Source organism: Pseudochaenichthys georgianus, unplaced genomic scaffold (genome assembly GCF_902827115.2).
Source record: "Pseudochaenichthys georgianus unplaced genomic scaffold, fPseGeo1.2 scaffold_264_arrow_ctg1, whole genome shotgun sequence".
Taxonomy (NCBI): Eukaryota; Metazoa; Chordata; class Actinopteri; order Perciformes; family Channichthyidae; genus Pseudochaenichthys; species Pseudochaenichthys georgianus.
In genome coordinates, this window is record NW_027262955.1 from 324,078 (window position 1) to 349,325 (window position 25,248).

General features: G+C 44.6%; 1 protein-coding gene across 1 annotated transcript; it reads left to right on the forward strand.

Moving 5' to 3' along the window:
* Positions 1–4,173: 4,173 nt before the first annotated feature.
* On the forward strand, positions 4,174–22,737 carry coq8ab (coenzyme Q8A, genome duplicate b). The gene is made up of 12 exons (XM_034078055.1): positions 4,174–4,242; positions 4,787–4,858; positions 5,045–5,158; positions 9,436–9,521; positions 9,603–9,743; positions 10,323–10,404; positions 10,479–10,572; positions 12,344–12,485; positions 15,609–15,716; positions 18,917–18,982; positions 19,063–19,149; positions 22,084–22,737. The coding sequence occupies exons 2-12, from the start codon at positions 4,825–4,827 to the stop codon at positions 22,390–22,392; spliced, it is 1,263 nt and encodes a 420-aa protein (XP_033933946.1). The 5' UTR covers positions 4,174–4,242; positions 4,787–4,824; the 3' UTR covers positions 22,393–22,737.
* The last annotated feature ends 2,511 nt before the right edge of the window (positions 22,738–25,248 follow it).

Genomic DNA, 25,248 nt, shown 5'->3' on the forward strand with positions numbered 1-25,248 from the left:
ACCAATTTTTTTTCTGGTGTCCCTGAACGCAGCAGCCAGAGGTCTCTCGGTACCCGGATGTAAACTTTACCTCATGGTTATTATTATACATCCACGATGGCCTCGCGGTCTTTTTAGCTTCACCTGTGTCCTTCAGGGTCGCGCGCTGATGTGTTTATGAGGAACAGGAGTCAGATGAAGGTGAACAGGGGCTCGCGCTGCACCATGCAGTCTGCACGCGCACGGACCACTGTTGTTGTGAAGCTCGTGAGTAAAAGTTTAATTAGTGATCAAGTTAGTTAGAATCAAGGGTGTAACTTTGGTTTGAGAAGTGGGGAGGGGGGGGGGAGGACACAAACAAGGGGTCCTCCGCAATGACATTTTTTCTCGATTTAATTCTATTTCCTGCCTTTCAAATATATATTTGGGGCTATGGTGTTGACAAATCAAGGAAAATGTGTAGTGCATATGATGTGTGCAAACTTATCTAGTATCCTCTCCATGTGAACTGTTTTATTTGTTGGTGGACTTCACCTCCTCTAGGTGGGTCCTCGCCTCCTCTCGGGGGTCCGGGGCATGCTTTACATTGAAGTTAAAGCATGAATCTGGTGCACTTTGAGAGCAACATTAAGAGATGTATGGATACAGCTCTCAACACTCAAATGAAACGGAACTGTATGTATTTCAATAATCAAGAAACTATTAGAATATGCTCACCAGCAATAACACATATTAACTTTATCTAGTCTGCATTCTTTCTTGTTAATTATGCATAGTTTACTAATCACTCTCATTTCAAACGGTGTTTTTTATTTGTTACTGACCGATAGCACATAGTGGAATGATTTGTTAACTTGTTTTTTTAAAACTATATTTAATAGATGGAAATATTTGTTTACATAGAAGACCAACCGTTTGAGAGCCACTGAGATAACTTAGACTAAAGTTACAATCTAATCACTCCGTCCTTTAGCTCCCTGAGCTGACGTGATCTCAGCCTCTCAAAGTCCGACAGGAGAGAGCTCTCCCTCGAGCAGCTTCTAATCCCCGTTAGCTCCGAGCTAGCACCAGATGCTAACAACAACCCCGTAACTCTCTCCTCTCTCTCTCTCTCTCTCTCTCTCTCTCTCTCTCTCTCTCTATCTCTCTCTCTCTCTCTCTCTCAATCAATTCAAAAGGGCTTTATTGTCATGAAAGCATCACAAGTAGGGATGCACGATATTGGTTTTTTGAAAACCGATAACTTCCTGCTTCTCAAGACCGATACCCGATGATAATAATATAATATATATATTAGGGCTGTCAGTCGATTCAAATATGTAATCACGATTAATCGCAAATTAATCGCACATTTTTATCTGTTCTAAAGGAACCTTAGAGGAATATTTTTCAAGTTTTTAATACTCTTATCAACATATGAGTGGACAAATATGCTTTATGCTAATGTTTATTATCATTTGAGCATTACAAATATTCTCATGAATATTAAACACAACAGCCTGGAACCTCTCTCATTCAATACTGTGTGTGTGTGTGTGTGGTGTGTGTGTGTGTGTGTGTGTGTGTGTGTGTGTGTGGTGTGTGTGTGTGTGTGTGTGTGTGTGTGTGTGTGTGTGTGTTGTGTGTGTGTGTGTGTGTGTGGTGTGTGTGTGTGTGTGTGTGTGTGTGTGTGTGTGTGTGTGATGTGTGTGTGTTGTGTGTGTGTGTGTGTGTGTGTGTGGTGTGTGTGTGTTGTGGTTGTGTGTGTGTGTGTGTGTTGTGTAGTGTGTGTGTGGTGTGTGTCTCTGTCTCTGTCTCTGTCTCTGTCTCTGTCTCTGTCTCTGTCTCTGTCTCTGTCGCGCAGTGACCACATGTTCTGTTCTCTTCTGGTTGCCAGGATCTTTTGAGTCTTCCTGTTTCGATTGCCAGTTTGTGGTCACTGCGCCTGTACTTGGTTAGGGTTATCTCGAGGAAACTGGCTTCCAAGCCAATATTTCTAGGATACTACGTCATCGAGTCCCGCCGAAGGACGGTTCCAATGTCCATGATGCTTGGAATTCTACCGATGCCGTAAGGCGGGGGCCTCTCATATGACGCACACTTGCTAGCCTGTTCCACTCTTCGTTTTCCGAATGCCAGGAAGGATTCTTGCCTAGCTTCTGAAGCAAGTGACTCGGAAGACATGTGCTACCAAGCAAGCATCCTCGACATTGAGACCCTCCGAGTGTCTCTCCTGCAGCCTCCTGTTTGTCCCCTGCAGAATAAAGAGCTGTGTTTCTGTGTCTCTTCAGGACTGAGCAGCATGGAGCTGTTCGGGCTGGATGAAGGCGGCCAGCAGAGCGACTCCAGGCGGCCTGAAGAGGGCCGGGAACCAGAGGCTGGACAACATGAACCAGAGACTGGTCCACATGCATCCCAGCGCCGGGTCAGCAAGGGTGAGCCATGGATGTTTAATAAGAACTGGATACAGCGTGGGAGGCGGGGTCTTGTCTTTCCTATGAGAGGAGAAAATGGCCCAACTTTTGAGAGAGCGAAACGTCACAGATTACCCAGCATGCCTAGCTGTCAGAGCAGAGAACCCGTATGTGGCGCTCATAGTGCATGCGCCCCCTTAAGCCCCGCCCCCCACTCGTTCATAATGCCGAGGAAAATAACTTTTTTTAATGTTATCAGCACATTTTACAACTTGAGGACCTAATGATTTTAATAAGGGCTATACCAGTGTTAGTAATAGTTATAGTTACTGCTCTCAAACAAGTTACTTTATTAGTTGCTAAATTATAAAAAGTAACAAGTTACTTTTATAATAATCATATGTGCTATTCACGCGGCACACCCGATGTGTTATAAAAGATATTCCATCATCGGTTTTCTTCATATTTTGTTATGTATTTTTCATCGTTTGTTCAGCACTGAAATGTCCAAGAAGCCCCACAATTGAATTTAATATTCATTTGACATGTTAACTATATCGTAAAGCGCTTCATGGGAGTCATTGTGGGATGATACATTTTCAAAGTATCACGATATGTATCGGTTGAGTATCGGTATTGTAAAAAAGTCAACGATATGCATCCCTAGTTACTGATAATCCATCTTCATATTTATGTCAATAACAGAGTTTTCATATATAGTTGCGCTGAGAGCTACCGGAGTACAGCTTCCGGTTCCGGGGCATTCTGGCTGCATCACTCATTCACCAATGGTAATGGTTAGATGGATTTTAGGAACTTCCCCTCGATCCTATTGGCTCTAACGGTTAAAATAGATGTCAATCATCAAAATCGAACGAGGGGGACAGAGATATGGAAAATCCACCCAAATGACCCCAGAGGTGGGTTTTTTCTAATCTCTCTAAAAAGGTCAAATTTCACTTGTTTTGGCATCGATCTTGATACCGGTACTTATATGTTATACTTTGGATTCCTAAAGCTTTTAGTCTACTAACCCATCATCCAAGGGTGGGTTTCACTATAAGTCATGTTTTTTTTTTGGCCGGACACTATAATTAAATTTTTTTTACTGTGTTCAATCTGAATTACTTTAAAATAAAACATCCATATTGATTCTGACTCTTCTTCATCCAACTCACAGGTTTATCCTTGCTTTGAGAAAAAAGGTTATTAATTTCCCCCTTTTAGAAGATATGGTCATTTGTTCTGGGAAAGTCATTTTCGAGCCTGAGACCTGAAAACAGGCTCGGGGCTTAACGGGTTAATACAAAATAAAAATCTAAATAAAAACTTCGTCTAGAAAAATCTAAAAAAAATCTCAATCTAAAGCCTCTCACTCCTCCTCCTTTATCTCCTGCCTGATTTCTCATTGTTCCTGCAGGAGGCGTTGATGAAGCCCAGATGTGCAGCTTTTTCCTCTTTCTGCGGCGGAGCAGCGAGCGATAACCGTCTGACACATCTCAGAGAGGCGTCGGCGATGTTCTCCGGACACACGAGGTCCTTCACCTCCGACAACTCGGATAACTCGGGAAACATCAAGAAAACGGGCGTGAAGCCGCACAAACAAGTGGTAAACAATCTGAGAAGAGGTTCTATCTCACACAGGCTCCGCCCCCTACTGGAGTAGGGGGCGGGAGCCTGTGTGAGACAGCCCTAGGGTTTACAATACGTAACCCCCCGTTATAAATACTCCCTATTTGATTAACTATAGGAGGATTTTGTTCATTCTGCTGTTGTTTAAATCCAGTTGTTCTTGTTTCAGCTGAGTGACCGGGTCGAGAGAGAGGAAGGTTCCCGTCACTCCGGATCGGACGCCTCTTCAACTTTGGAGGTACGTCTGTTTATTACTGAGAATATCTATATATTTAAAATGTTTACAGGATGAGTGAGGGTACAATTACATTACATTCAAGAGTTCATGACACCAAGAAATTAATTGGAAACAACATTGTATTTAAAGGTCAGCTATCGTGCTATTCTTAGCCAATAGCAGAGGTCTCTCCCTCTCTACCTCCCTTCCTCCCTACCTACCTATCTCTCTCTCTCTCCCTCCCTACCTACCTACCTCTCTCCCTCTCTCTCTACCTCCCTCCCTACCAACCTATCTCTCTCCCTACCTACCTACCTACCTACCTACCTACCCTCCCTCCCTCCCTCCCCCTCCCTCCCTACCTATCTCTCTACCTACCTACCTACCTACCTATCTCTCTCTCTCGCCCCCTACCTCCCTACATATCTATCTAATAACACTCAATAATGATCCTTTACTGTGAACAAGACGGCAAGATGTTTAACTTTTAGATGATCAAATATCTCCAACACTTGCATTAAAGACAGTTTGTGAGTTTGTTTAAATCTCGTCGTTGTTGCTGCAGGTCTGGCGGTCGGGCTGGGTTTCGGAGCGCTCACTGAAATGGCGAAGAAGAGTTTCCAGCCTCAACAGAAAGGTGACGAGAGGAAGGGTTTATTGGTTTATTCAGAGGTCGAGCAAGTTTGTTTTAAATGTGCTATATAAATAAATAAAGATTGAGACATATTTTTATAGATATTTGTGTTCCGGATTGTGGGAAACAGTATTCCGATCTCTCCGTCTGTACACTGACTTTGAGATTTTGCTTGTGTTCTGTTCCCAGGAGTCCTGAGCTCGAGTGCCTTTCTGTCCGAAGCGAACGCTCAGAGAATCGTTCGGACGCTCTGCAAAGTGCGAGGAGCCGCTCTGAAGATCGGGCAGATGCTCAGCATTCAGGGTGAGGAGGAGCTTCGATACTGATGAGGCGTCGTTACGGGAGTTGTCGTGGGGGTTGTGACGCGCTCCTCTTTGCTTCCAAACTAACTTTGTGGAGATCGTTGAAACGGATCAGATTTATTCATCGATCAAAGCGGCATACAAACATGAAGACAAACTTCCTCGTAAGGTTTCATATCGTTACGATACATATCGTGATACTTTCACGTTGCATAAGGGAAAAAAGGAATCATCCCGCATTTACTCCCATGAAGCGCTTTATGATGTAGTTAACATGTCAAATGAATATTAAATTCAAATGTGGGACTTGGGCCTTTTAAGTACTGAACAAATAATGAAAAACACGTTATCTATGAAGAAAACTGATTCTCTAATATCACTTATATCAACCATCAGGCGTGAGTAGCACCTCTTGCCAATGGAAAAAGAAAATAGCTCCGGTATAATCAATATTCCACCAGAGGACACACAAAGGATCATGAGATCTCTGCATTGCACATAAAACAAATAGCTTCATTCAAATCAACATGTTATGATGAAAGAAAACAAATCAGACTGGCAGTGGTTACAGACCCCACCATCAGACTGGCAGTGGTTACAGACCCCACCATCAGACTGGCAGTGGTTACAGACCCCACCATCAGACTGGCAGTGGTTACAGACCCCACCATCAGACTGGCAGCGGTTACAGACCCCACCATCAGACTGGCAGTCATATGCAGCAACACTTTAGATTTTCTAAAGTGACTCGTTTGCGGAGTTTCACGCCAAAATTGTAATTCCGACGGTTTGGGCACGAGTTTAAGGATATTACACCTCACTTTAAAAAAAAAAAAATCAAAAACTCAATCTGATTTCGGTATGGTATACCGTAGCTGCCAGGAACCGGTATTTCGGTAATACTGGGAACCGGTATGCACCCCTACTTCCTCGCTTGAAAGACACTAAAAGTTCTCCGTGCACGGTGAGAAGACTATACCGCCTCCCGTCTAACCACAATCAGCTGTGCACCATTGTCATACCATATTTAGGCATAAAGACATATCTTGTTATTGTTAATTTGTAAATTCTTTTAATTTCTCTAATGTGCAATGCCTTGTCTTTTTATGCTGCTGCAACACAAACATGTCCCAACTTGGGATCAATAAAGTACTTCTTATCTTATCTCTCTCTTATAAAGACATGCACGTCATACCCGACAGCGCACATTAGACAGCAAATAAGTGAGACTTAAATTAACATCTTTTATGTGATTCACAAAAAGAAATGGCTAAGAGTTTACTCTAATCATTATATTAGTAAGACAAACATTCAAACCATAATGATGGAAGGAAAATGGCTCAAACGGTAGTGCATCAGACTGGCAGCGGTTACAGACCCCACCATCAGACTGGCAGTGGTTACAGACCCCACCATCAGACTGGCAGTGGTTACAGACCCCACCATCAGACTGGCAGTGGTTACAGACCCCACCATCAGACTGGCAGCGGTTACAGACCCCACCATCAGACTGGCAGCGGTTACAGGCCCCACCATCAGACTGGCAGCGGTTACAGACCCCACCATCAGACTGGCAGCGGTTACAGACCCCACCATCAGACTGGCAGCGGTTACAGACCCCACCATCAGACTGGCAGTGGTTACAGACCCCACCATCAGACTGGCAGTGGTTACAGACCCCACCATCAGACTGGCAGCGGTTACAGACCCCACCATCAGACTGGCAGCGGTTACAGACCCCACCATCAGACTGGCAGCGGTTACAGACCCCACCATCAGACTGGCAGCGGTTACAGACCCCACCATCAGACTGGCAGCGGTTACAGACCCCACCATCAGACCGGCAGCGGTTACAGACCCCACCATCAGACTGGCAGCGGTTACAGACCCCACCATCAGACCATCAGACCGGCAGCGGTTACAGACCCCACCATCAGACTGGCAGCGGTTACAGACCCCACCATCAGACTGGCAGTGGTTACAGACCCCACCATCAGACTGGCAGTCATATGCAGCCACACTTTAGATTTTCTAAAGTGACTCGTTTGCGGAGTTTCACGCCAAAATTGTAATTCCGACGGTTTGGGCACGAGTTTAAGGATATTACACCTCACTTTAAAAAAAAAAAAATCAAAAACTCAATCTGATTTCGGTATGGTATACCGTAGCTGCCAGGAACCGGTATTTCGGTAATACTGGGAACCGGTATGCACCCCTACTTCCTCGCTTGAAAGACACTAAAAGTTCTCCGTGCATGGTGAGAAGACTATACCGCCTCCCGTCTAACCACAATCAGCTGTGCACCATTGTCATACCATATTTAGGCATAAAGACATATCTTGTTATTGTTAATTTGTAAATTCTTTTAATTTCTCTAATGTGCAATGCCTTGTCTTTTTATGCTGCTGCAACACAAACATGTCCCAACTTGGGATCAATAAAGTACTTCTTATCTTATCTCTCTCTTATAAAGACATGCACGTCATACCCGACAGCGCACATTAGACAGCAAATAAGTGAGACTTAAATTAACATCTTTTATGTGATTCACAAAAAGAAATGGCTAAGAGTTTACTCTAATCATTATATTAGTAAGACAAACATTCAAACCATAATGATGGAAGGAAAATGGCTCAAACGGTAGTGCTTCTGTGTCTTTAAAGCAGTGCTTCTCAAAGTGTGGTCCGCGGACCACTGATGGTCTGTGCGCGCCCCCTAGTGGTCCGTGAGTATATGTGACCCGCTCTATCGAAATCAGTCGGAAGTCGCAACGGCTCATTTCAGAATAAACGTGGATTTACGTAAAAAACAATTTTTTCAGGGTTCGGGTGTTTTGTTTGATTTTAAACAAACCGAGTCTTGGCTTTCAGAATATGAAACTTTTATTTCCAAAATCACACGATAAGTACATTTTTGAAGCTCGTGAAGGGACGAAGACAAGCACCTCTCACTCGCACTCTGCTCTTCCAGCAGCGCCTCCCTCCGGCTGACATTATGAATGTACGCGTATAGTAATCATAGATAACACGGCAGGGTCCGTTACAGTTTGTTTTCATCTGATTTAAATTAAACAGAGTCTTGGCTTTCAGAATATTAAACTTGTTTCGGAAAATTCAGATGATAAATACAGCTTTGAAGCTTCGGCATAATTACAAGCGGGGAACGGAGTAACTTGACGTCACAGCAGGCACAACAACAGCCGTTGTTTCTCGTGAGGATTTTCCCCGGGAAACAAACACAATACACACAAACGCAAAAATACACACACGCACACACGTATACACACACACTCGCGAGCTTCCCCTCCAAACGAAAATATCTTCCCTCCGTAGTATTTTGATCATTTGCTCCACTAATAATCAATCAGATCGATGGATTCCAGAGAGAGGAAACTTTAAAGGCCTTTTTCTCAAAATAAGGACTCGGTGACAGTCATTATATAATGTGACATATTTTGCTTAATATTTGGAGTACAAAAACAATCCTGATATCATTAGAAAGCTAGGAATCTCCTCTTTCCAACAGTGTATACAACTCAAAATGTGTCTTCGGGTCAATGCGACTGATTTCGATGGAGCAGGTCACATATTGGTAAAATGTCACATATGAAATAAATAAAAACATTTAAGTTGTCTGCACTCTCGCGGGAATATCTCCGCAAAGGAGCGAGTTTAAGTTTCACTTTCGATTGCAAGATATAGCCCAGCGCAACACCTTCGTCACACATGTTGCCACTTGTTTGTACCATTTTCATGCGATTTGTAATCAGTTCTAGAAAAACTGTGTTTTTTAGGATTTCACGAAGCATATGAAAAAACAATGGATGTATTTTATGAACATTTATCCAAGCTGGAAGTAGATTCAGATTCATGTGTTAGGAGTTGGAGACTGCGTTTGGCGTTGCAGTTACAACTCTCCGCCAACAGATGGGGGTGCTGCAGCCCCCTCAGCACCCCCCCTTCCCGCGTCCATGTTGCACAGTGACCAAATACATCAAATGCTGGTTATCAGTTGGGGGAAAATGTATATAATTATTTGTTATTTTAATAATATTTCTGTTTAATTACAAAAATAATTGCATTATTTTTAGCTGTAGTATTTCCCACAGTATTTTAAATATTGTATTTTTACTGATTAATCCCTCCAAGAGGTTGATAAATAACAACATAAATAATAATAATAATTATATTTTTAAAATAATAAAATATAAAATACTTTCTAATAATAAAAATAATAATAATGTTTTAAAACAATGTTATTTTGTCTCTTCTCTTTCAGACGACGCTGTCATTAACCCTCAGTTGGCCAAAATCTTCGAGCGAGTCCGACAGAGCGCTGACTTCATGCCCCCCGGACAGATGATGGTACGATCCACTGAAACGCAGGAAACAACCTCTAATTGTATTAATCAGAGTTAATAACTAATATATATTTGTTTCCTGCAGAAAGCCTTGGGCAGCGACCTCGGTCCTGATTGGAGGAGCCGTCTGGAGTACTTCGAGGAGAAACCGTTCGCGGCGGCGTCGATCGGGCAAGTCCACGCCGCCAGGATGAAGGACGGACGGCACGTCGCCATGAAGATACAGGTGGAAAGAAAATAGATAATACATTTAAAAAAAAAAAGACCGACAGAAACTCCAATAAATAAAAACGATATATTTTATCAAAGATTCTACGAGAATGATTTTGTCTCGTTGAAAACAAATAAATAGTATACCTTCAAATTATTTACTTTGTGTCCTGCAGATATGAATATAAAGTTGGTTTCTCACGTGCAGACATTATATTAAAACATGACGTTTTGTAGCAGATGAAATTCAATTAAACAAAATGTTAAAACTATTATAAAATGCATCTTCATATATAAATGCAGAAAAAGTTAAACTAAACTTGATAAAACTAAAGCTAACCCTTTGAAATGGAATACACATCAATATCATTTTTACAAGGAAACTAAATAAATACTAAAACTGCTTTTATAAAGAAAAACTATAAAAAACGATATGAAAATATACAAGAAATTATGAAAAACAAAACTAATACATGAAACTTAAGAAATACTAACTTTAAATGGACGAAATAAAATAAATGTAAATATTAAACCTGAAACTAAATGTTTTTTTTAAAGAAAGTTATGGAATGAATCTAAAGTGAATGTGTTTCAGTACCCCGGCGTGGCTCAGAGCATCGACAGCGACGTGAACAACATCATGACGGTCCTGAAGCTCAGCAACATGCTGCCTGAGGGTACTGTCATATCTACATATATATATATATATACTGTGTATTTATAGTTTCTATAATGATCTGATGTTCCTCAGGTCTGTTTCCGGAGCACATGATCGAGGTGATGAGCAGGGAGCTCGCTCTGGAGTGTGACTACCTTCGAGAGGCCGAGTGCGCCAGGAAGTTCCAGTGAGTTCTCATTTAAATATATATATATATACATACAGTATATACGGACATATATATATATATATATATATATATTTCATTTAATTTTTATTTGCTCCGTTCATGGTATGCACAACTTAATGTATAACAATTATTTACAAAACATGTCTCTATAAACACGCCGTACCCGAAAAGGAGCAGGGAGAAGAGAGTAATCTGATATTATGTATATTACCGAAATATATATATATTATATACTAATATATGAACACAGACATTAGGTAGACCTTTTTAAAGGAGTGAACACATGAAGCACTATGCGTGGGACATTTCTTATATACACTATACTGACTTTTATTGATTTTTTAATATACTATATTATGCATGGGAGCCTGCCTGCAGACCTCCACTCTCAGGACAGTTCCGGTGCAGACCTCCACTCTCAGGACAGTTCCGGTGCAGACCTCCACTCTCAGGACAGTTCCGGTGCAGACCTCCACTCTCAGGACAGTTCCGGCGCAGGCCTCCACTCTCAGGACAGTTCCGGTGCAGACCTCCACTCTCAGGACAGTTCCGGTGCAGACCTCCACTCTCAGGACAGTTCCGGTGCAGGCCTCCACTCTGAGGACAGTTCCGGTGCAGGCCTCCACTCTCAGGACAGTTCCGGCGCAGACCTCCACTCTCAGGACAGTTCCGGCGCAGGCCTCCACTCTCAGGACAGTTCCGGCGCAGACCTCCACTCTCAGGACAGTTCCGGTGCAGACCTCCACTCTGAGGACAGTTCCGGTGCAGGCCTCCACTCTCAGGACAGTTCCGGTGCAGACCTCCACTCTCAGGACAGTTCCGGTGCAGGCCTCCACTCTGAGGACAGTTCCGGTGCAGGCCTCCACTCTCAGGACAGTTCCGGCGCAGACCTCCACTCTCAGGACAGTTCCGGCGCAGGCCTCCACTCTCAGGACAGTTCCGGCGCAGACCTCCACTCTCAGGACAGTTCCGGTGCAGACCTCCACTCTGAGGACAGTTCCGGTGCAGGCCTCCACTCTGAGGACACCTCCACTGTCAGGACAGGAAGTGACGATTCTGACGCGTTTTTTTTCCCGCCCACCGAAGGACTCGTTTTCAAATCAAGTTTGAAAATCAAATCAAGGCGGACTCATCACCTCTGTGCACTTTGGGTCCTTTTGACCCCCAGCCTGGTTCTTGTCAAAGTTTTTCGCTCAAATGACACCATAGAGGAATGGAACGGGACTCCTCACGAGTTGCTATTTCCGGACACTTTTTTTCACTTTCCCCCGGTTTTATTATTTTTTTTTTTTTTTGGCTATTTCACTTTTTTGGCTATTTCATTACCGGGGACATTGCCCGGTCTCGGATGTCCCCCCACGGCCTGTGTCCAGCCCCCCCCCCCCCCACTCATCCATACATTTTTCTCCTCTCACTGATCGAATGGCAAACGCGACCCACTGTTTTTCTTACATTTTCACAACAAAATGTGACGCATTTTTATCTGACCTTATTTGTTCTCCATTCACATTCTGACTTTTGTCCAAATAGTTTAGTAATAAAGCGTATTTCATTTCATCTTAATGTATATTATTTAATTTGACATTCTGTTCTTGTACATATCATATTCTATTTACATGTATAGAGACTTCTTGCACTGTTTATTATTTGTATTTTATTATATATGTTGCATCGCTGGAGTTCAGGTCAGAAGAATTGCATTGCCATTCCTGCTCTGCTGAGCATCTGACGATAGCACTTTGAATACACCTTGTTCCCTGTTCTCCAGAGAGCTCCTGAAGGACGACCCGTACTTCTACGTCCCAGACGTGGTCCCGGAGCTCAGCGGGTCTCACGTCCTCACCACGGCTCTGGTGCCCGGGTTCCCTCTGGACCAAGCCGTCGACCTGAGCCAGGAGCTCCGGGACCAGGTGCACAAACCATACCAAACCATACCATGCCATACTATATGATAAACCATACTATGCCATGCCATGCCATAACATACAATACCATAACATAGCCATACCATGCATCATTCCATACCATACCATAACATACAATGCCATGCCATACCATGCATCATTCCATACCATACCATACTATATGATACCATGCCATAACATACAATACTATACCATGCCATACGATACTATATGATACGATACCATGCCATGCCATACCATACAATGCCATGCCATACCACGCATCATTCCATACCATACCATGCCATACCATACGATACTATATGATACGATACCATGCCATGCCATAACATACAATACTATACCATGCCATACGATACTATATGATACGATACCATGCCATACCATAACATACCATACAATGCCATGCCACGCATCATTCCATACCATAACATACCATGCCATGCCATACCATGCCATAACATACAATACTATACCATGCCATACGATACTATATGATACATCATACGATGCCATGCCATGCCATACCATACCATACCATACCATGCCATACCATAACATGCTATGCCATAGGATTCCACAGGATACCATAATATGATACCCGAGCCGTCGACCTGAGCCAGGAGCTCCGGGGCGAGGTGCACAAACCTCTCATATCTGCACCTGTTGCTTATATATTTAACCAGGTCTCATTGAGATTAAAATCCCTCTTTCCGGAGCGACTGGCCAAGAGGGCAGCATGAACACAGTTCCAACACAGTTCCAACACAGGCAGACGAATAAAACACAAATGAAATGGCACATTAACCAGTCAATATCAGATCAGAATACCTTTTAACATGTACATTGTTACAGCAGAAAAGAGCCAGCTTCATGTTAACTAGGAAGCATGCATACATTTTCTTTTTATAAATACAATACATTGCATATAACAGAAGCTATTACAAAACATTAAAAACTGGCACAATTTAAACTTAAATTATGGGATATACGAGCAATCACATCGACCAATTTTTTCTTATTCTGTGTCCTTTAAGATGGACTTTAACTTTAGTTCAACCAGCCGAGACGGTGTTGATGCAAGAACACATATTTATTGGCAGGAATACACAAATTAATGAAATGGAGTTTTGGCGATTAGGCCCCGTTGTGCGGGGTATCATTCGGGAGGGGAGAACCGATCTGATGAAACCCCCCGGGGTCTAGACCCTGGTGGTGGTGAATGGATAGTTGTGGTCGGTCTGAAGGGGAGGGGCTTAGCTTGACCCTGGTGGTGGTGAATGGATAGTTGTGTTCGGTCTGAAGGGGAGGGGCTTAGCTTGACCCTGGTGGTGGTGAATGGATAGTTGGGGTCGGTCTGAAGGGGAGGGGCTTAGCTTGACCCTGGTGGTGGTGAATGGATGGTTGGGGTCGGTCTGAAGGGGAGGGGCTTAGCTTGACCCTGGTGGTGGTGAATGGATGGTTGGGGTCGGTCTGAAGGGGAGGGGCTTAGCTTGACCCTGGTGGTGGTGAATGGATGGTTGGGGTCGGTCTGAAGGGGAGGGGCTTAGCTTGACCCTGGTGGTGGTGGTGGTGAATGGATGGTTTGGGTCAGTCTGAAGGGGAGGGGCTTAGCTTGACCCTGGTGGTGGTGAATAGATGGTTGGGGTCGGTCTGAAGGGGAGGGGCTTAGCTTGACCCTGGTGGTGGTGAATGGATGGTTGGGGTCGGTCTGAAGGGGAGGGGCTTAGCTTGACCCTGGTGGTGGTGAATGGATGGTTGGGGTCGGTCTGAAGGGGAGGGGCTTAGCTTGACCCTGGTGGTGGTGAATGGATGGTTGGGGTCGGTCTGAAGGGGAGGGGCTTAGCTTGACCCTGGTGGTGGTGAATGGATGGTTGGGGTCGGTCTGAAGGGGAGGGGCTTAGCTTGACCCTGGTGGTGGTGAATGGATGGTTGGGGTCGGTCTGAAGGGGAGGGGCTTAGCTTGACCCTGGATTCAGAGGGCCAGGAGGTGAAAAGGGGGGGAGGAGGGTTGTGTTGAGTCACTATGATAGGCTTGAGAGAATAGAGCGAAGTGATTGGTTAAGCTGGGGAGTGACGCCCCCGACATGGACATAGTAGATGAACGAGGAAAGACGGTCTTCCTGGTTGAACTTGCGCTGAGCTTCAGGTGTTGCCTCACCTTTACCAAAACAAATCTTGCAGAAATATTGTGCTTTGGAAAGAACACGGGCCGATGAGAAGCCGCCTGTGAGGAGCTCTTCTAGAATGATTTGGTTTTCTTCTGTAGATAGAAATATAATCTTTGTTTCTCACGTGCAGAATTAAATTAAAACATGACATTTTGTATAGGATGAAATGAATAAAATATATATATTAAAACTAAATATCTAAAAAAAAAATGTTATCTTATAAAAAGTTCAGTTAAAAAAACTAAATGTCCCAAATTGGGATCAATAAAGTACTTCTCATCTCATCTCATCTCCTCTCCTCTCCTCTCCTCTCCTCACCTCACCTCTCCTATCTTCCTCTCCTCTCTCCCTCTCCTCTCACCTCTCCTCTCCCCTCCCCTCTCCTCTCCTCTCACCCCTCCTCTCCTCTCTCCTCCTCTCTCCTCTCCCCTCCTCTCCTCTCTCTCCCTCTCCTCTTACCTCTCCTCCTCTCTTCTCTTCTCCTCTCTCTCCCCTCTTCTCCTCTCTCTCCCTCTCCTCTCACCTCTCCTCTCTCTTCTCCTCTCTCTCCCTCTCCTCTTACCTCTCCTCCTCTCTCTTCTCTTCTCCTCTCTCTCCCCTCCTCTCCTCTCTCTTCTCCTCTCTCTCTCCTCTCCTCTTACCTCTTCTCCTCTCTCTCCCTCTCCTCTCTCTTCTCCTCTCACCTCTCTTCCTCTCGAGACAGTGAGATAATCACTGATACACATCCATCAGAGCTACTAACTCCAACAGATATGTTCTACTTTTTAAAGCTGCTTTAATTATATTTTGAGATGTTTAAATTCTAGTTTATTTCTACTCTCTCATTTCTACTCGTGTTGTGTTGTGTTGTGTCGTGTTGTGTTGTGTTGTGTTGAATGCTCCCAGCTTGGGATCAGTCAGGGCTTCTCTCATCTTCTGGTAACCCCTCTGCTCTCAGATCTGTGAGCAGATCCTGAACCTGTGCCTCAGAGAGCTGTTCGAGTTCAGATACATGCAGACGGACCCAAACTGGTCCAACTTCTTCTTCGACCCTGAAGCTCACAAGGTCCAGATGCTGCACCCTCTCTCTGTGTTCACCTGCTCTATTCTCTCTGTGTTATTGTGCTGGAGGCGGAGCCTGTGACCTCGGGTGTTCATCGACATATCTCCACTCATTAATGCCACACCTTTGCTCATACATTGGTTTCAGAGCCAGGGCACACAAACAAAGCTGGGGGGTGTACTACGAAGCCGGATGTTCTCTTAGCGGCTAACTTCAGGGTAACTCGGGGTCTCCGGTCCTACGAAGCTGGTTCTCTTCTTAGCGGCTAGATCTCCATGGTAACTGATGCTGAGCGGCTAGCCTGCTCCGGAGCAGGTTAGGTTGCAGGCTCAGAGCTCAACTCAGTGAAAGCACCGCCTGCTGACCAATCAGAGCTCAGTGTGCGGAGTTCAAAGCGATCAAGTCATATCACAGGAGAAAGGAAAGACGGCGGCAGAAATCACGACTGTGTGAACGTGAACATGAACAGAACATCAGCTCCATCTCCAGAGCAGTCTGACTGTTAGAACATCAGCGTTAAGAGAGCTCTTAAATATCTGCCTCAGCATCAGAACCCGGATCAGAGTACACTGAGTCCAGTCAGCATCAGTACCCGGATCAGAGTACACTGAGTCCAGTCAGCATCAGTACCCGGATCAGAGTACACTAAGTCCAGTCAGCATCAGTACCCGGATCAGAGTACACTAAGTCCAGTCAGCATCAGTACCCGGATCAGAGTACAGTGAGTCCAGTCAGCATCAGTACCCGGATCAGAGTACACTAAGTCCAGTCAGCATCAGTACCCGGATCAGAGTACACTGAGTCCAGTCAGCATCAGTACCCGGATCAGAGCACACTGAGTCCAGTCAGCATCAGTACCCGGATCAGAGTACACTAAGTCCAGTCAGCATCAGTACCCGGATCAGAGCACACTAAGTCCAGTCAGCATCAGTACCCGGATCAGAGCACACTGAGTCCAGTCAGCATCAGTACCCGGATCAGAGTACACTGAGTCCAGTCAGCATCAGTACCCGGATCAGAGTACACTAAGTCCAGTCAGCATCAGTACCCGGATCAGAGTACACTAGTCCAGTCAGCATCAGTACCCGGATCAGAGTACACTGAGTCCAGTCAGCATCAGTACCCGGATCAGAGTACACTGAGTCCAGTCAGCATCAGTACCCGGATCAGAGTACACTGAGTCCAGTCAGCATCAGAACCCGGATCAGAGTACACTGAGTCCAGTCAACATCAGTACCCGGATCAGAGTACACTGAGTCCAGTCAGCATCAGTACCCGGATCAGAGTACACTAAGTCCAGTCAGCATCAGTACCCGGATCAGAGTACACTAAGTCCAGTCAGCATCAGAACCCGGATCAGAGTACACTAAGTCCAGTCAGCATCAGTACCCGGATCAGAGCACACTAAGTCCAGTCAGCATCAGTACCCGGATCAGAGCACACTAAGTCCAGTCAGCATCAGTACCCGGATCAGAGTACACTGAGTCCAGTCAGCATCAGTACCCGGATCAGAGTACACTGAGTCCAGTCAGCATCAGTACCCGGATCAGAGTACACTAAGTCCAGTCAGCATCAGTACCCGGATCAGAGTACACTAAGTCCAGTCAGCATCAGTACCCGGATCAGAGTACACTAAGTCCAGTCAGCATCAGTACCCGGATCAGAGTACACTAAGTCCAGTCAGCATCAGAACCCGGATCAGAGTACACTAAGTCCAGTCAGCATCAGTACCCGGATCAGAGCACACTAAGTCCAGTCAGCATCAGTACCCGGATCAGAGCACACTAAGTCCAGTCAGCATCAGTACCCGGATCAGAGTACACTGAGTCCAGTCAGCATCAGTACCCGGATCAGAGTACACTGAGTCCAGTCAGCATCAGTACCCCGGATCAGAGCACACTGAGTCCAGTCAGCATCAGTACCCGGATCAGAGTACACTGAGTCCAGTCAGCATCAGTACCCGGATCAGAGTACACTGAGTCCAGTCAGCATCAGTACCCGGATCAGAGTACACTAAGTCCAGTCCGCGGCACATCACTTCATGATGTATCACATGTCTCTGATCCGAGTCCCTGAGCGTGTCTGGCCGTGCAGCACTCACAGCGCCACAGACTGGATGAAGCATTATGTCAGCAACACGTTGAGTTGAGGAGACTCTGAGTCAGAGGTGATGAGAGTCAGACGGTGTGTTAGACGGGCCGTGATATCATGAACCTGCTGATGGACGCATTCCAACACTTGTTCTGCTCCAGCTGTGTTCACCTTGCAGCTGCAGCTCTCAGGCTTTGATCCTGATCAAGTGTTTGAGTCATGTTTAAAGTTTCACTTCTTCATGTGTCTGATATTAGAGTTCACTTTTCATTCAGGAAGTATGACGCTGCGCTGTCAGCAGCTTCTCCATGTCTGTGATTGGTCGAATGCTCCAGATCCCACCCCTCTCATGTGAACACCTAGCTAGATAGGACACGGCTGGCTGAGCGATCCACTTGATAACCCGCGTCGTAGGACCGCTCAGCGCGAGCGCGTATGTTCTGGATTAGGCCGACCGGCTAACTCCAACATATCAGGTCAGGTTGAACCGGCTTCGTAGGACAGGCCTCTGGACTCTGAAGAAAATCCACAAACATCCATCTGTTGGCATCTAGCTGTTTATTTCTGTATACATCAGATTCCATTGGCCGGTCTCCCTCTCTTCTGGCACTATTTCTATTTGTTAACTTGCATCTAAAACATTCTCCTGTATCTGTTTTATCAGTCGTATGAATTCATGTTGCTCTGCTGGAGGAGGACTTCAGTTTGTCATCGACACATCTCCTCTGCCGCTGCTGAGCTCCTGATGAGAGAGACTCGAGACTCTCTCATCACGAGCTCAGCAGACTTGAGTCTTGAGTCTGAGTCTTGAGTCTGAGACTTGAGTCTGAGTCTTGAGACTCGAGTCTTGAGTCTGAGTCTTGAGTCTGAGACTTGAGTCTGAGTCTTGAGTCTCGAGTCTTGAGACTCGAGTCTTAGTCTTGAGTCTGAGACTCGAGTCTTGAGTCTGAGACTCGAGTCTTGAGTCTGAGACTCGAGTCTTGAGTCTGAGTCTTGAGTCTGAGACTCGAGTCTTGAGTCTGAGACTCGAGTCTTGAGTCTGAGACTTGAAAGCAGGTTTTTGTTCTTAATTACAGACGGAGCAGAGAGTCACATTTCTAAATCTGTTTCAGATTGCTCTGCTGGACTTTGGAGCCACGAGAGGATTCGATAAAAGCTTCACCGACGCTTACATCGAGGTGAGCGGCCGAACAATACTTCAACTACACGTAAACATACCGTGGGATTTAAGACTGAGCGTATTACGATTCCTCTTCAGATCATTAATGCAGCGGCACACAACGACAGAGAAGGAGTTCTGAAGAGATCCAGAGAGATGAAGTTCCTCACAGGATACGAGTCCAAGGTACAAATACTGCAGATTAAAAGTACTCTGAAAATACTGCATGTGGAAATCTACATACTGTACTAGCAGATTCAGAAAACCAGAGGTGGGAGAAGTACTCAGACCGTGTACTTGAGTAAAAGTAGAAGTACTCAGATCTTGTACTTTTGTAAAAGTAGAAGTTCTCAGACCGTGTACTTGAGTAAAAGTAGAAGTACTCAGATCTTGTACTTTAGTAAAAGTAGAAGTACTCAGATCTTGTTCTTGAGTAAAAGTAGAAGTTACTCAGATCTTGTTCTTGAGTAAAAAAGGAAGAAGTAAACTCAGAACCGTGTACTTGAAGTAAAAGTATAAGTACTCAGATCTTGTACTTTTGTAAAAGTAGAAGTTCTCAGAGCCGTGTACTTGAGTAAAAGTAAAGAAGTACTCAGATCTTGTTACTTTAGTAAAAAGTGAAGTACTCAGATCTTGTTCTTGAGTAGAAGTACTCAGACCGTGTATTGAGTGAAAGTAGAAGTACTCAGATCTTGTTCTTGAGTAAAGTAGAGAGTACTCAGATCGTGTACTTGAGTAGTAAAGTAGAAGTACTCAGATCTTGTACTTTTGTAAAAGTAGAAGTACTCAGATCTTGTTCTTGAGTAAAAGTAGAAGTACTCAGATCTTGTTCTTGAGAAAAGTAGAAGTACTCAGATCTTGTACTTGAGTAAAAGTAGAAGTACTTGAGTAAAAGTAGAAGTACTCAGATCTTGTTCTTGAGTAAAAGTAGAAGTACTCAGATATTGTCCTTGAGTAAAAGTAGAAGTACTCAGATCTTGTTCTTGAGTAAAAGTAGAAGTACTCAGATCTTGTACTTCAGTAAAAGTAGAAGTACTCAGATATTGTCCTTGAGTAAAAGTAGAAGTACTCAGATTGTGTACTTGAGAAAAGTAGAAGTACGCAGACCGTCTACTTGAGTAAAAGTAGAAGTACTCAGATTGTGTACTTGAGTCCAGGCCTGTCCTACGAAGCCGGTTCAACCTAACCTGATATGTTGGAGTTAGCCGGTCGGCCTAATCCAGAACATACGCGCTCTCGCTGAGCGGTCCTACGACGCGGGTTATCAAGTGGATCGCTCAGCCAGCCGTGTCCTATCTAGCTAGGTGTTCACATGAGATGGCGGTGTATCTGGAGCATTCGACCAATCACAGACCATGGAGAAGCTGCTGACAGCGCAGCGTCATACTTCCTGAATGAAAGTGAACTCTAATATTAGACACATGAAGAAGTGTACAACTTTAAACATGACTTAACACTTGATCAGGATCAAAGCCTCAGAGCTGCAGCTGCAAGGTGAACACAGCTGGAGCAGAACAAGTGTTTGGAATGCGTCCATCAGCAGGTTCATGATGTCACGGCCCGTCTAACACACCGTCTGACTCTCATCACCTCTGACTCAGAGTTTCCTCAACGTGTTGCTGACATAATGCTTCCTCCAGTCTGTGGCGCTGTAGAGTGCTGCACGGCCAGACACGCTCAGGGACTCGGATCAGGAGACATGTGATACATCATGAAGTGATGTGCCGCGGACTGGACTTAGTGTACTCTTGATCCGGGTACTGATGCGGACTGGACTTAGTGTACTCTGATCCCGGGTACTGGATGCGGACTGGACTTAGTGTACTCTGATCCGGGTACTGATGCTGACGTGGACTTAGTGTACTCTGATCCAGGGTACTGATGCGGACTGGACTTAGTGTACTCTGATCCGGGTACTGATGCTGACTGGACTTAGTGTACTCTGATCCGGGTACTGATGCTGACTGGACTCAGTGTACTCTGAACCGGGTACTGATGCTGACTGGACTAGTGTTACTCTGATCCGGGTACTGATGCTGACTGGACTTAGTGTACTCTGATCCGGGTACTGATGCTGACTGGACTTAGGTGTACTCTGATTCCGGGTACTGATGCTGACCTGGACTTAGTGTACTCTGATCCGGGTACTGATGCTGACTGGACTCAGTGTACTCTGATCCGGTACTGATGCTGACTGGACTTACTGTACTCTGATCCGGGTACTGAATGCTGACTGGACTTAGTGTGCTCTGATCCGTGTACTGATGCTGACTGGACTTAGTGTGCTCTGATCCGGGTACTGATGCTGACTGGACTCAGTGTACTCTGATCCGGGTTCTGATGCTGACTGGACTTAGTGTACTCTGATCCGGTACTGATGCTGACTGGGACTTAGTGTACTCTGATCCGGGTACTGATGCTGACTGGACTCAGTGTACTCTGATCCGGTTCTGATGCTGAGGCAGATATTTAAGAGCTCTCTTAACGCTGATGTTCTAACAGTCAGACTGCTCTGGAGATGGAGCTGATGTTCTGTTCACGTTCACGTTCACGTTCACACAGTCGCTGATTTCTGCCGGCCGTCTTTCCTTTCTCCTGTGAATGACTTGATCGCTTTGAACTCCGCACACTGAGCTCTGATTGGTCAGCAGGCGGTGTCTTTCACTAAGTTTGAGCTCTTAGCCTGCAGCCTAACTGCTCGGATCAGGTGAGCCGCTCAAGCATCAGTTACCATGGAGATCTAGCCGCTAAAAGAGAACCAGCTTCGTAGGACCGGAGACTCAGAGTCACCCTGAAGTTAGCCGCTAAGAGAACATCCGGCTTCGTAGGACAGACCTCAAGAGTGTTGTTGCGTGCCTATTGGTTGGAACACGATCCGTGTATCCATCACTTCCTGGTCTTCTCTGAAGAAGAGGGACCAATGGAAACGTTGTCATGTTGCCGTTGGTCACCATGGAAACATTCATTAGCTAACAATGACATTATTGTTCTATTAATATAAAGGGAGGTCAGGTACTCTTTAAAGCAGCTGCTAGCTATGGGTACTTTTTACTGAAGTACACTTCAAAGCCTCTGTACTTCTACTTGAGTGAAGGTGTGTACTTGTACCTTCTCCTCCAGGTGATGGAGGAGGCTCACGTGGAGTCGGTGATGATTCTCGGGGAAGCGTTCTCCTCCACGGAGCCGTTTGATTTCGGCTCTCAGAAGACGACGGAGCGGATCCACAGTCTGATCCCCGTGATGCTGAGGGAGCGCCTCACCCCCCCGCCCGAGGAGACGTACTCTCTGCACCGCAAGATGGCCGGGTCCTTCCTCATCTGCTCCAAGCTGAAAGTCCCGCATCCCTGCAGCAACATGTTCAGAGAGGCGTACGAGAAGTACTGGAGAGACGCCAAGTCCGCGGAGAGCTCTGCACTTCACGAGGCTTAGTTAGTGCAGCTCGTGCTTTACAACAAGGCGCTGACCGGGGGTCAGATGCTCAGGTTAATAGTCAAAGGTCTGATGATACAAATAATGCAATCAAATGAATAATGCAATGAGATGATGGCAATACAACGCTCCGGAGATCTCTTTACTGCTAGTATTCACTGATACAAGTACATGAAGAACTCTGAACGTGCGCATGCATCGTGTTTCCCTCCAGACTAACGTGGACTTTTTCAAGTTGGTGTGTGAAGTAACTTATAGTTTGCAGCCTGATTATTGCAGGAGCAGTTTGGTGTGTTGTCCCTAATCGAGTGAACTGATACATGAATAAATCTGAATGTCTCAATGCATCGACTTCCCGTCCAGACGTACGTCACGTTGCTTTCTTACGATACGCCTCCGTCAGATCCAGTTTGAGGGGTTCATCAAAAGGGCAAATATCAAGACACGACATTTTAACATTGTGTTGGTGTTATAATGGATGTGTGTCCTGCCCAGGAGTTCAAAACCTTTCGTCTCAATCAGATCAGACTTTGAAATCCCACGTGTTGTGATCCAGGACCGGAGAGGTCGGCCAGATGTTGTCCCTGGAGTTCAAAGCAATTCAGGATCAGCCGGATCCTGAATATCAGAGCTTTAATCCGACGAGCGCCATCTAGTGGACATGAAAAATACTACAAGGAAGACAAGAGCCCACGTTGCAGACATCTATTGTTTGATTACCTCTGAAAGCTGAGGACAGATGGCTTTTTTTTTGTTGAAGATATTTTTTAATTTAATCTAATTTACATTTGTGATAGACAATCTTTGCTGAGATACTTTCATGAGCATAAACATATGTCAGGCCACCGCAAAAAAAATGGGAAAATAAAATGTATTTCCCATGAAGGCTAAACATGGTGTATTATTTCAGTTATCAAACTTTGCCATCTTATTTATATTGAAACATATTTTAAAATAAATGGCACAGTCCATGTTGCTCTGTAATCCACTGGAGACCCGCCCTCTGGTGGGATCAGGATAATCCAGTGTTTTGGGTTCAAACTGATCCCGGCCCGTGTTGTCGGTTTGATCCAGATTAAAGCTTGGATTGGATTTCAAAGGGATGATAATCCTGTTTGGTTTTGAACTCCCCAAAATCCAAATCTGATCCCTTCAGATAGGGATTACACGTGTTTGAAGTCGTGAGCCCAGAGGTCAGAGGTCAGGACTGTCAGAGTCTCTAAAAACTTCGCATTTAAATATGTCAAATAACCCGCCGTCTAATCCTTTCATTGAATTAGAAACCGAGCAACACACCAGTCCAAACGTGCATTAGTTTGAATCTTTATGGTTTATTGCACTTAGTTATAAATATAATTTAATATATGAATGCATCGTATTCCCCTCCAGACGAACGAGAACATTGCTTTTTAAAGTTATGCGAGTTATTTTGTACAAAGGTATAATCGGTGAGAATCATCCAAATATCAAATAACTATAATGCGTTGTGACGTCATGAGAGGCGGGTCTTCTCTGAGGAAAGATGTTCCGTTACGTGATGATGTCATTGAGGTGAACCCATGACAATGCAATCATGTGCATTTTGAGTTTCTCTTCTTCCTTGCACGAAAGAAGGAACATGGAAGACGAGAAAGCGTTAAACACACGTCAAACCAGCGTCGACGACTTCTGAGAGTAAAGATGTATTTAAATGACGACGGGGAACTCGTTACTGACTGAAAGGCGTTCACTTGAAGGTCTCTGAACACGTGCGCCCAGCTGTTAAACACGGGGACGATGGCGTGCGAATGTCCTGCTTCGAAAATACAAGTGTATTCTGTGTCCGAGTGAGAAGACGACTCCGAGGTGACCTCGTCCTCCAATGGAGGAAGTGCACACTGTGAATTAAAGCCAATTTATTTAAGTTACGGAGCGAGACGGCGAAGGTGGTGTTCACATTTTAAATACGTTTCCTTCATTGTTCACAAATGGATGACTTGAGTAAAAGTAGAAGTACTCTGATCTTGAGTAAAAGTTGAAGTACTCTGATCTTGAGTAAAAGTAGAAGTACTCTGATCTTGAGTAAAAGTAGAAGTACTCTGATCTTGAGTAAAAGTAGAAGTACTCTGATCTTGAGTAAAAGTAGAAGTACTCTGATCTTGAGTAAAAGTAGAAGTACTCTGATCTTGAGTAAAAGTAGAAGTACTCTGATCTTGAGTAAAAGTAGAAGTACTTAGATCTTGAGTAAAAGTAGAAGTACTCAGATCGTGTACTTGAGTAAAAGTAGAAGTACTCAGATCTTGAGTAAAAGTAGAAGTACTCAGATCTTGAGTAAAAGTAGAAGTACTCTGATCTTGAGTAAAAGTAGAAGTACTCTGATCTTGAGTAAAAGTAGAAGTACTCTGATCTTGAGTAAAAGTAGAAGTACTTAGATCTTGAGTAAAAGTAGAAGTACTCTGATCTTGAGTAAAAGTAGAAGTACTCAGATCGTGTACTTGAGTAAAAGTAGAAGTACTCAGATCTTTAGTAAAAGTAGAAGTACTCTGATCTTGAGTCAAAGTAGAAGTACTCAGATCTTGAGTAAAAGTAGAAGTACTCTGATCTTGAGTAAAAGTAGAAGTACTCAGATCTTGAGTAAAAGTAGAAGTACTTAGATCTTGAGTAAAAGTAGAAGTACTTAGATCTTGAGTAAAAGTAGAAGTACTCTGATCTTGAGTAAAAGTAGAAGTACTCAGATCGTGAGTAAAAGTAGAAGTACTCAGATCGTGAGTAAAAGTAGAAGTACTCTGATCTTGAGTAAAAGTAGAAGTACTCAGATCTTGTAGTAAAAGGAGAAGTACTCAGATCTTGTAGTAAAAGGAGAAGTACTCAGATCTT

Coding starts and splice junctions, on each gene's coding strand:
- coq8ab (XM_034078055.1), top strand. CDS start 4,825: ATGGCGAAGAAGAGTTTCCAGCCTCAACAGAAAG. Junction 5,159..9,435: donor GCAGATGCTCAGCATTCAGG/GTGAGGAGGAGC, acceptor CTTCTCTTTCAG/ACGACGCTGTCATTAACCCT. Junction 18,983..19,062: donor TCACCGACGCTTACATCGAG/GTGAGCGGCCGA, acceptor ATTCCTCTTCAG/ATCATTAATGCAGCGGCACA.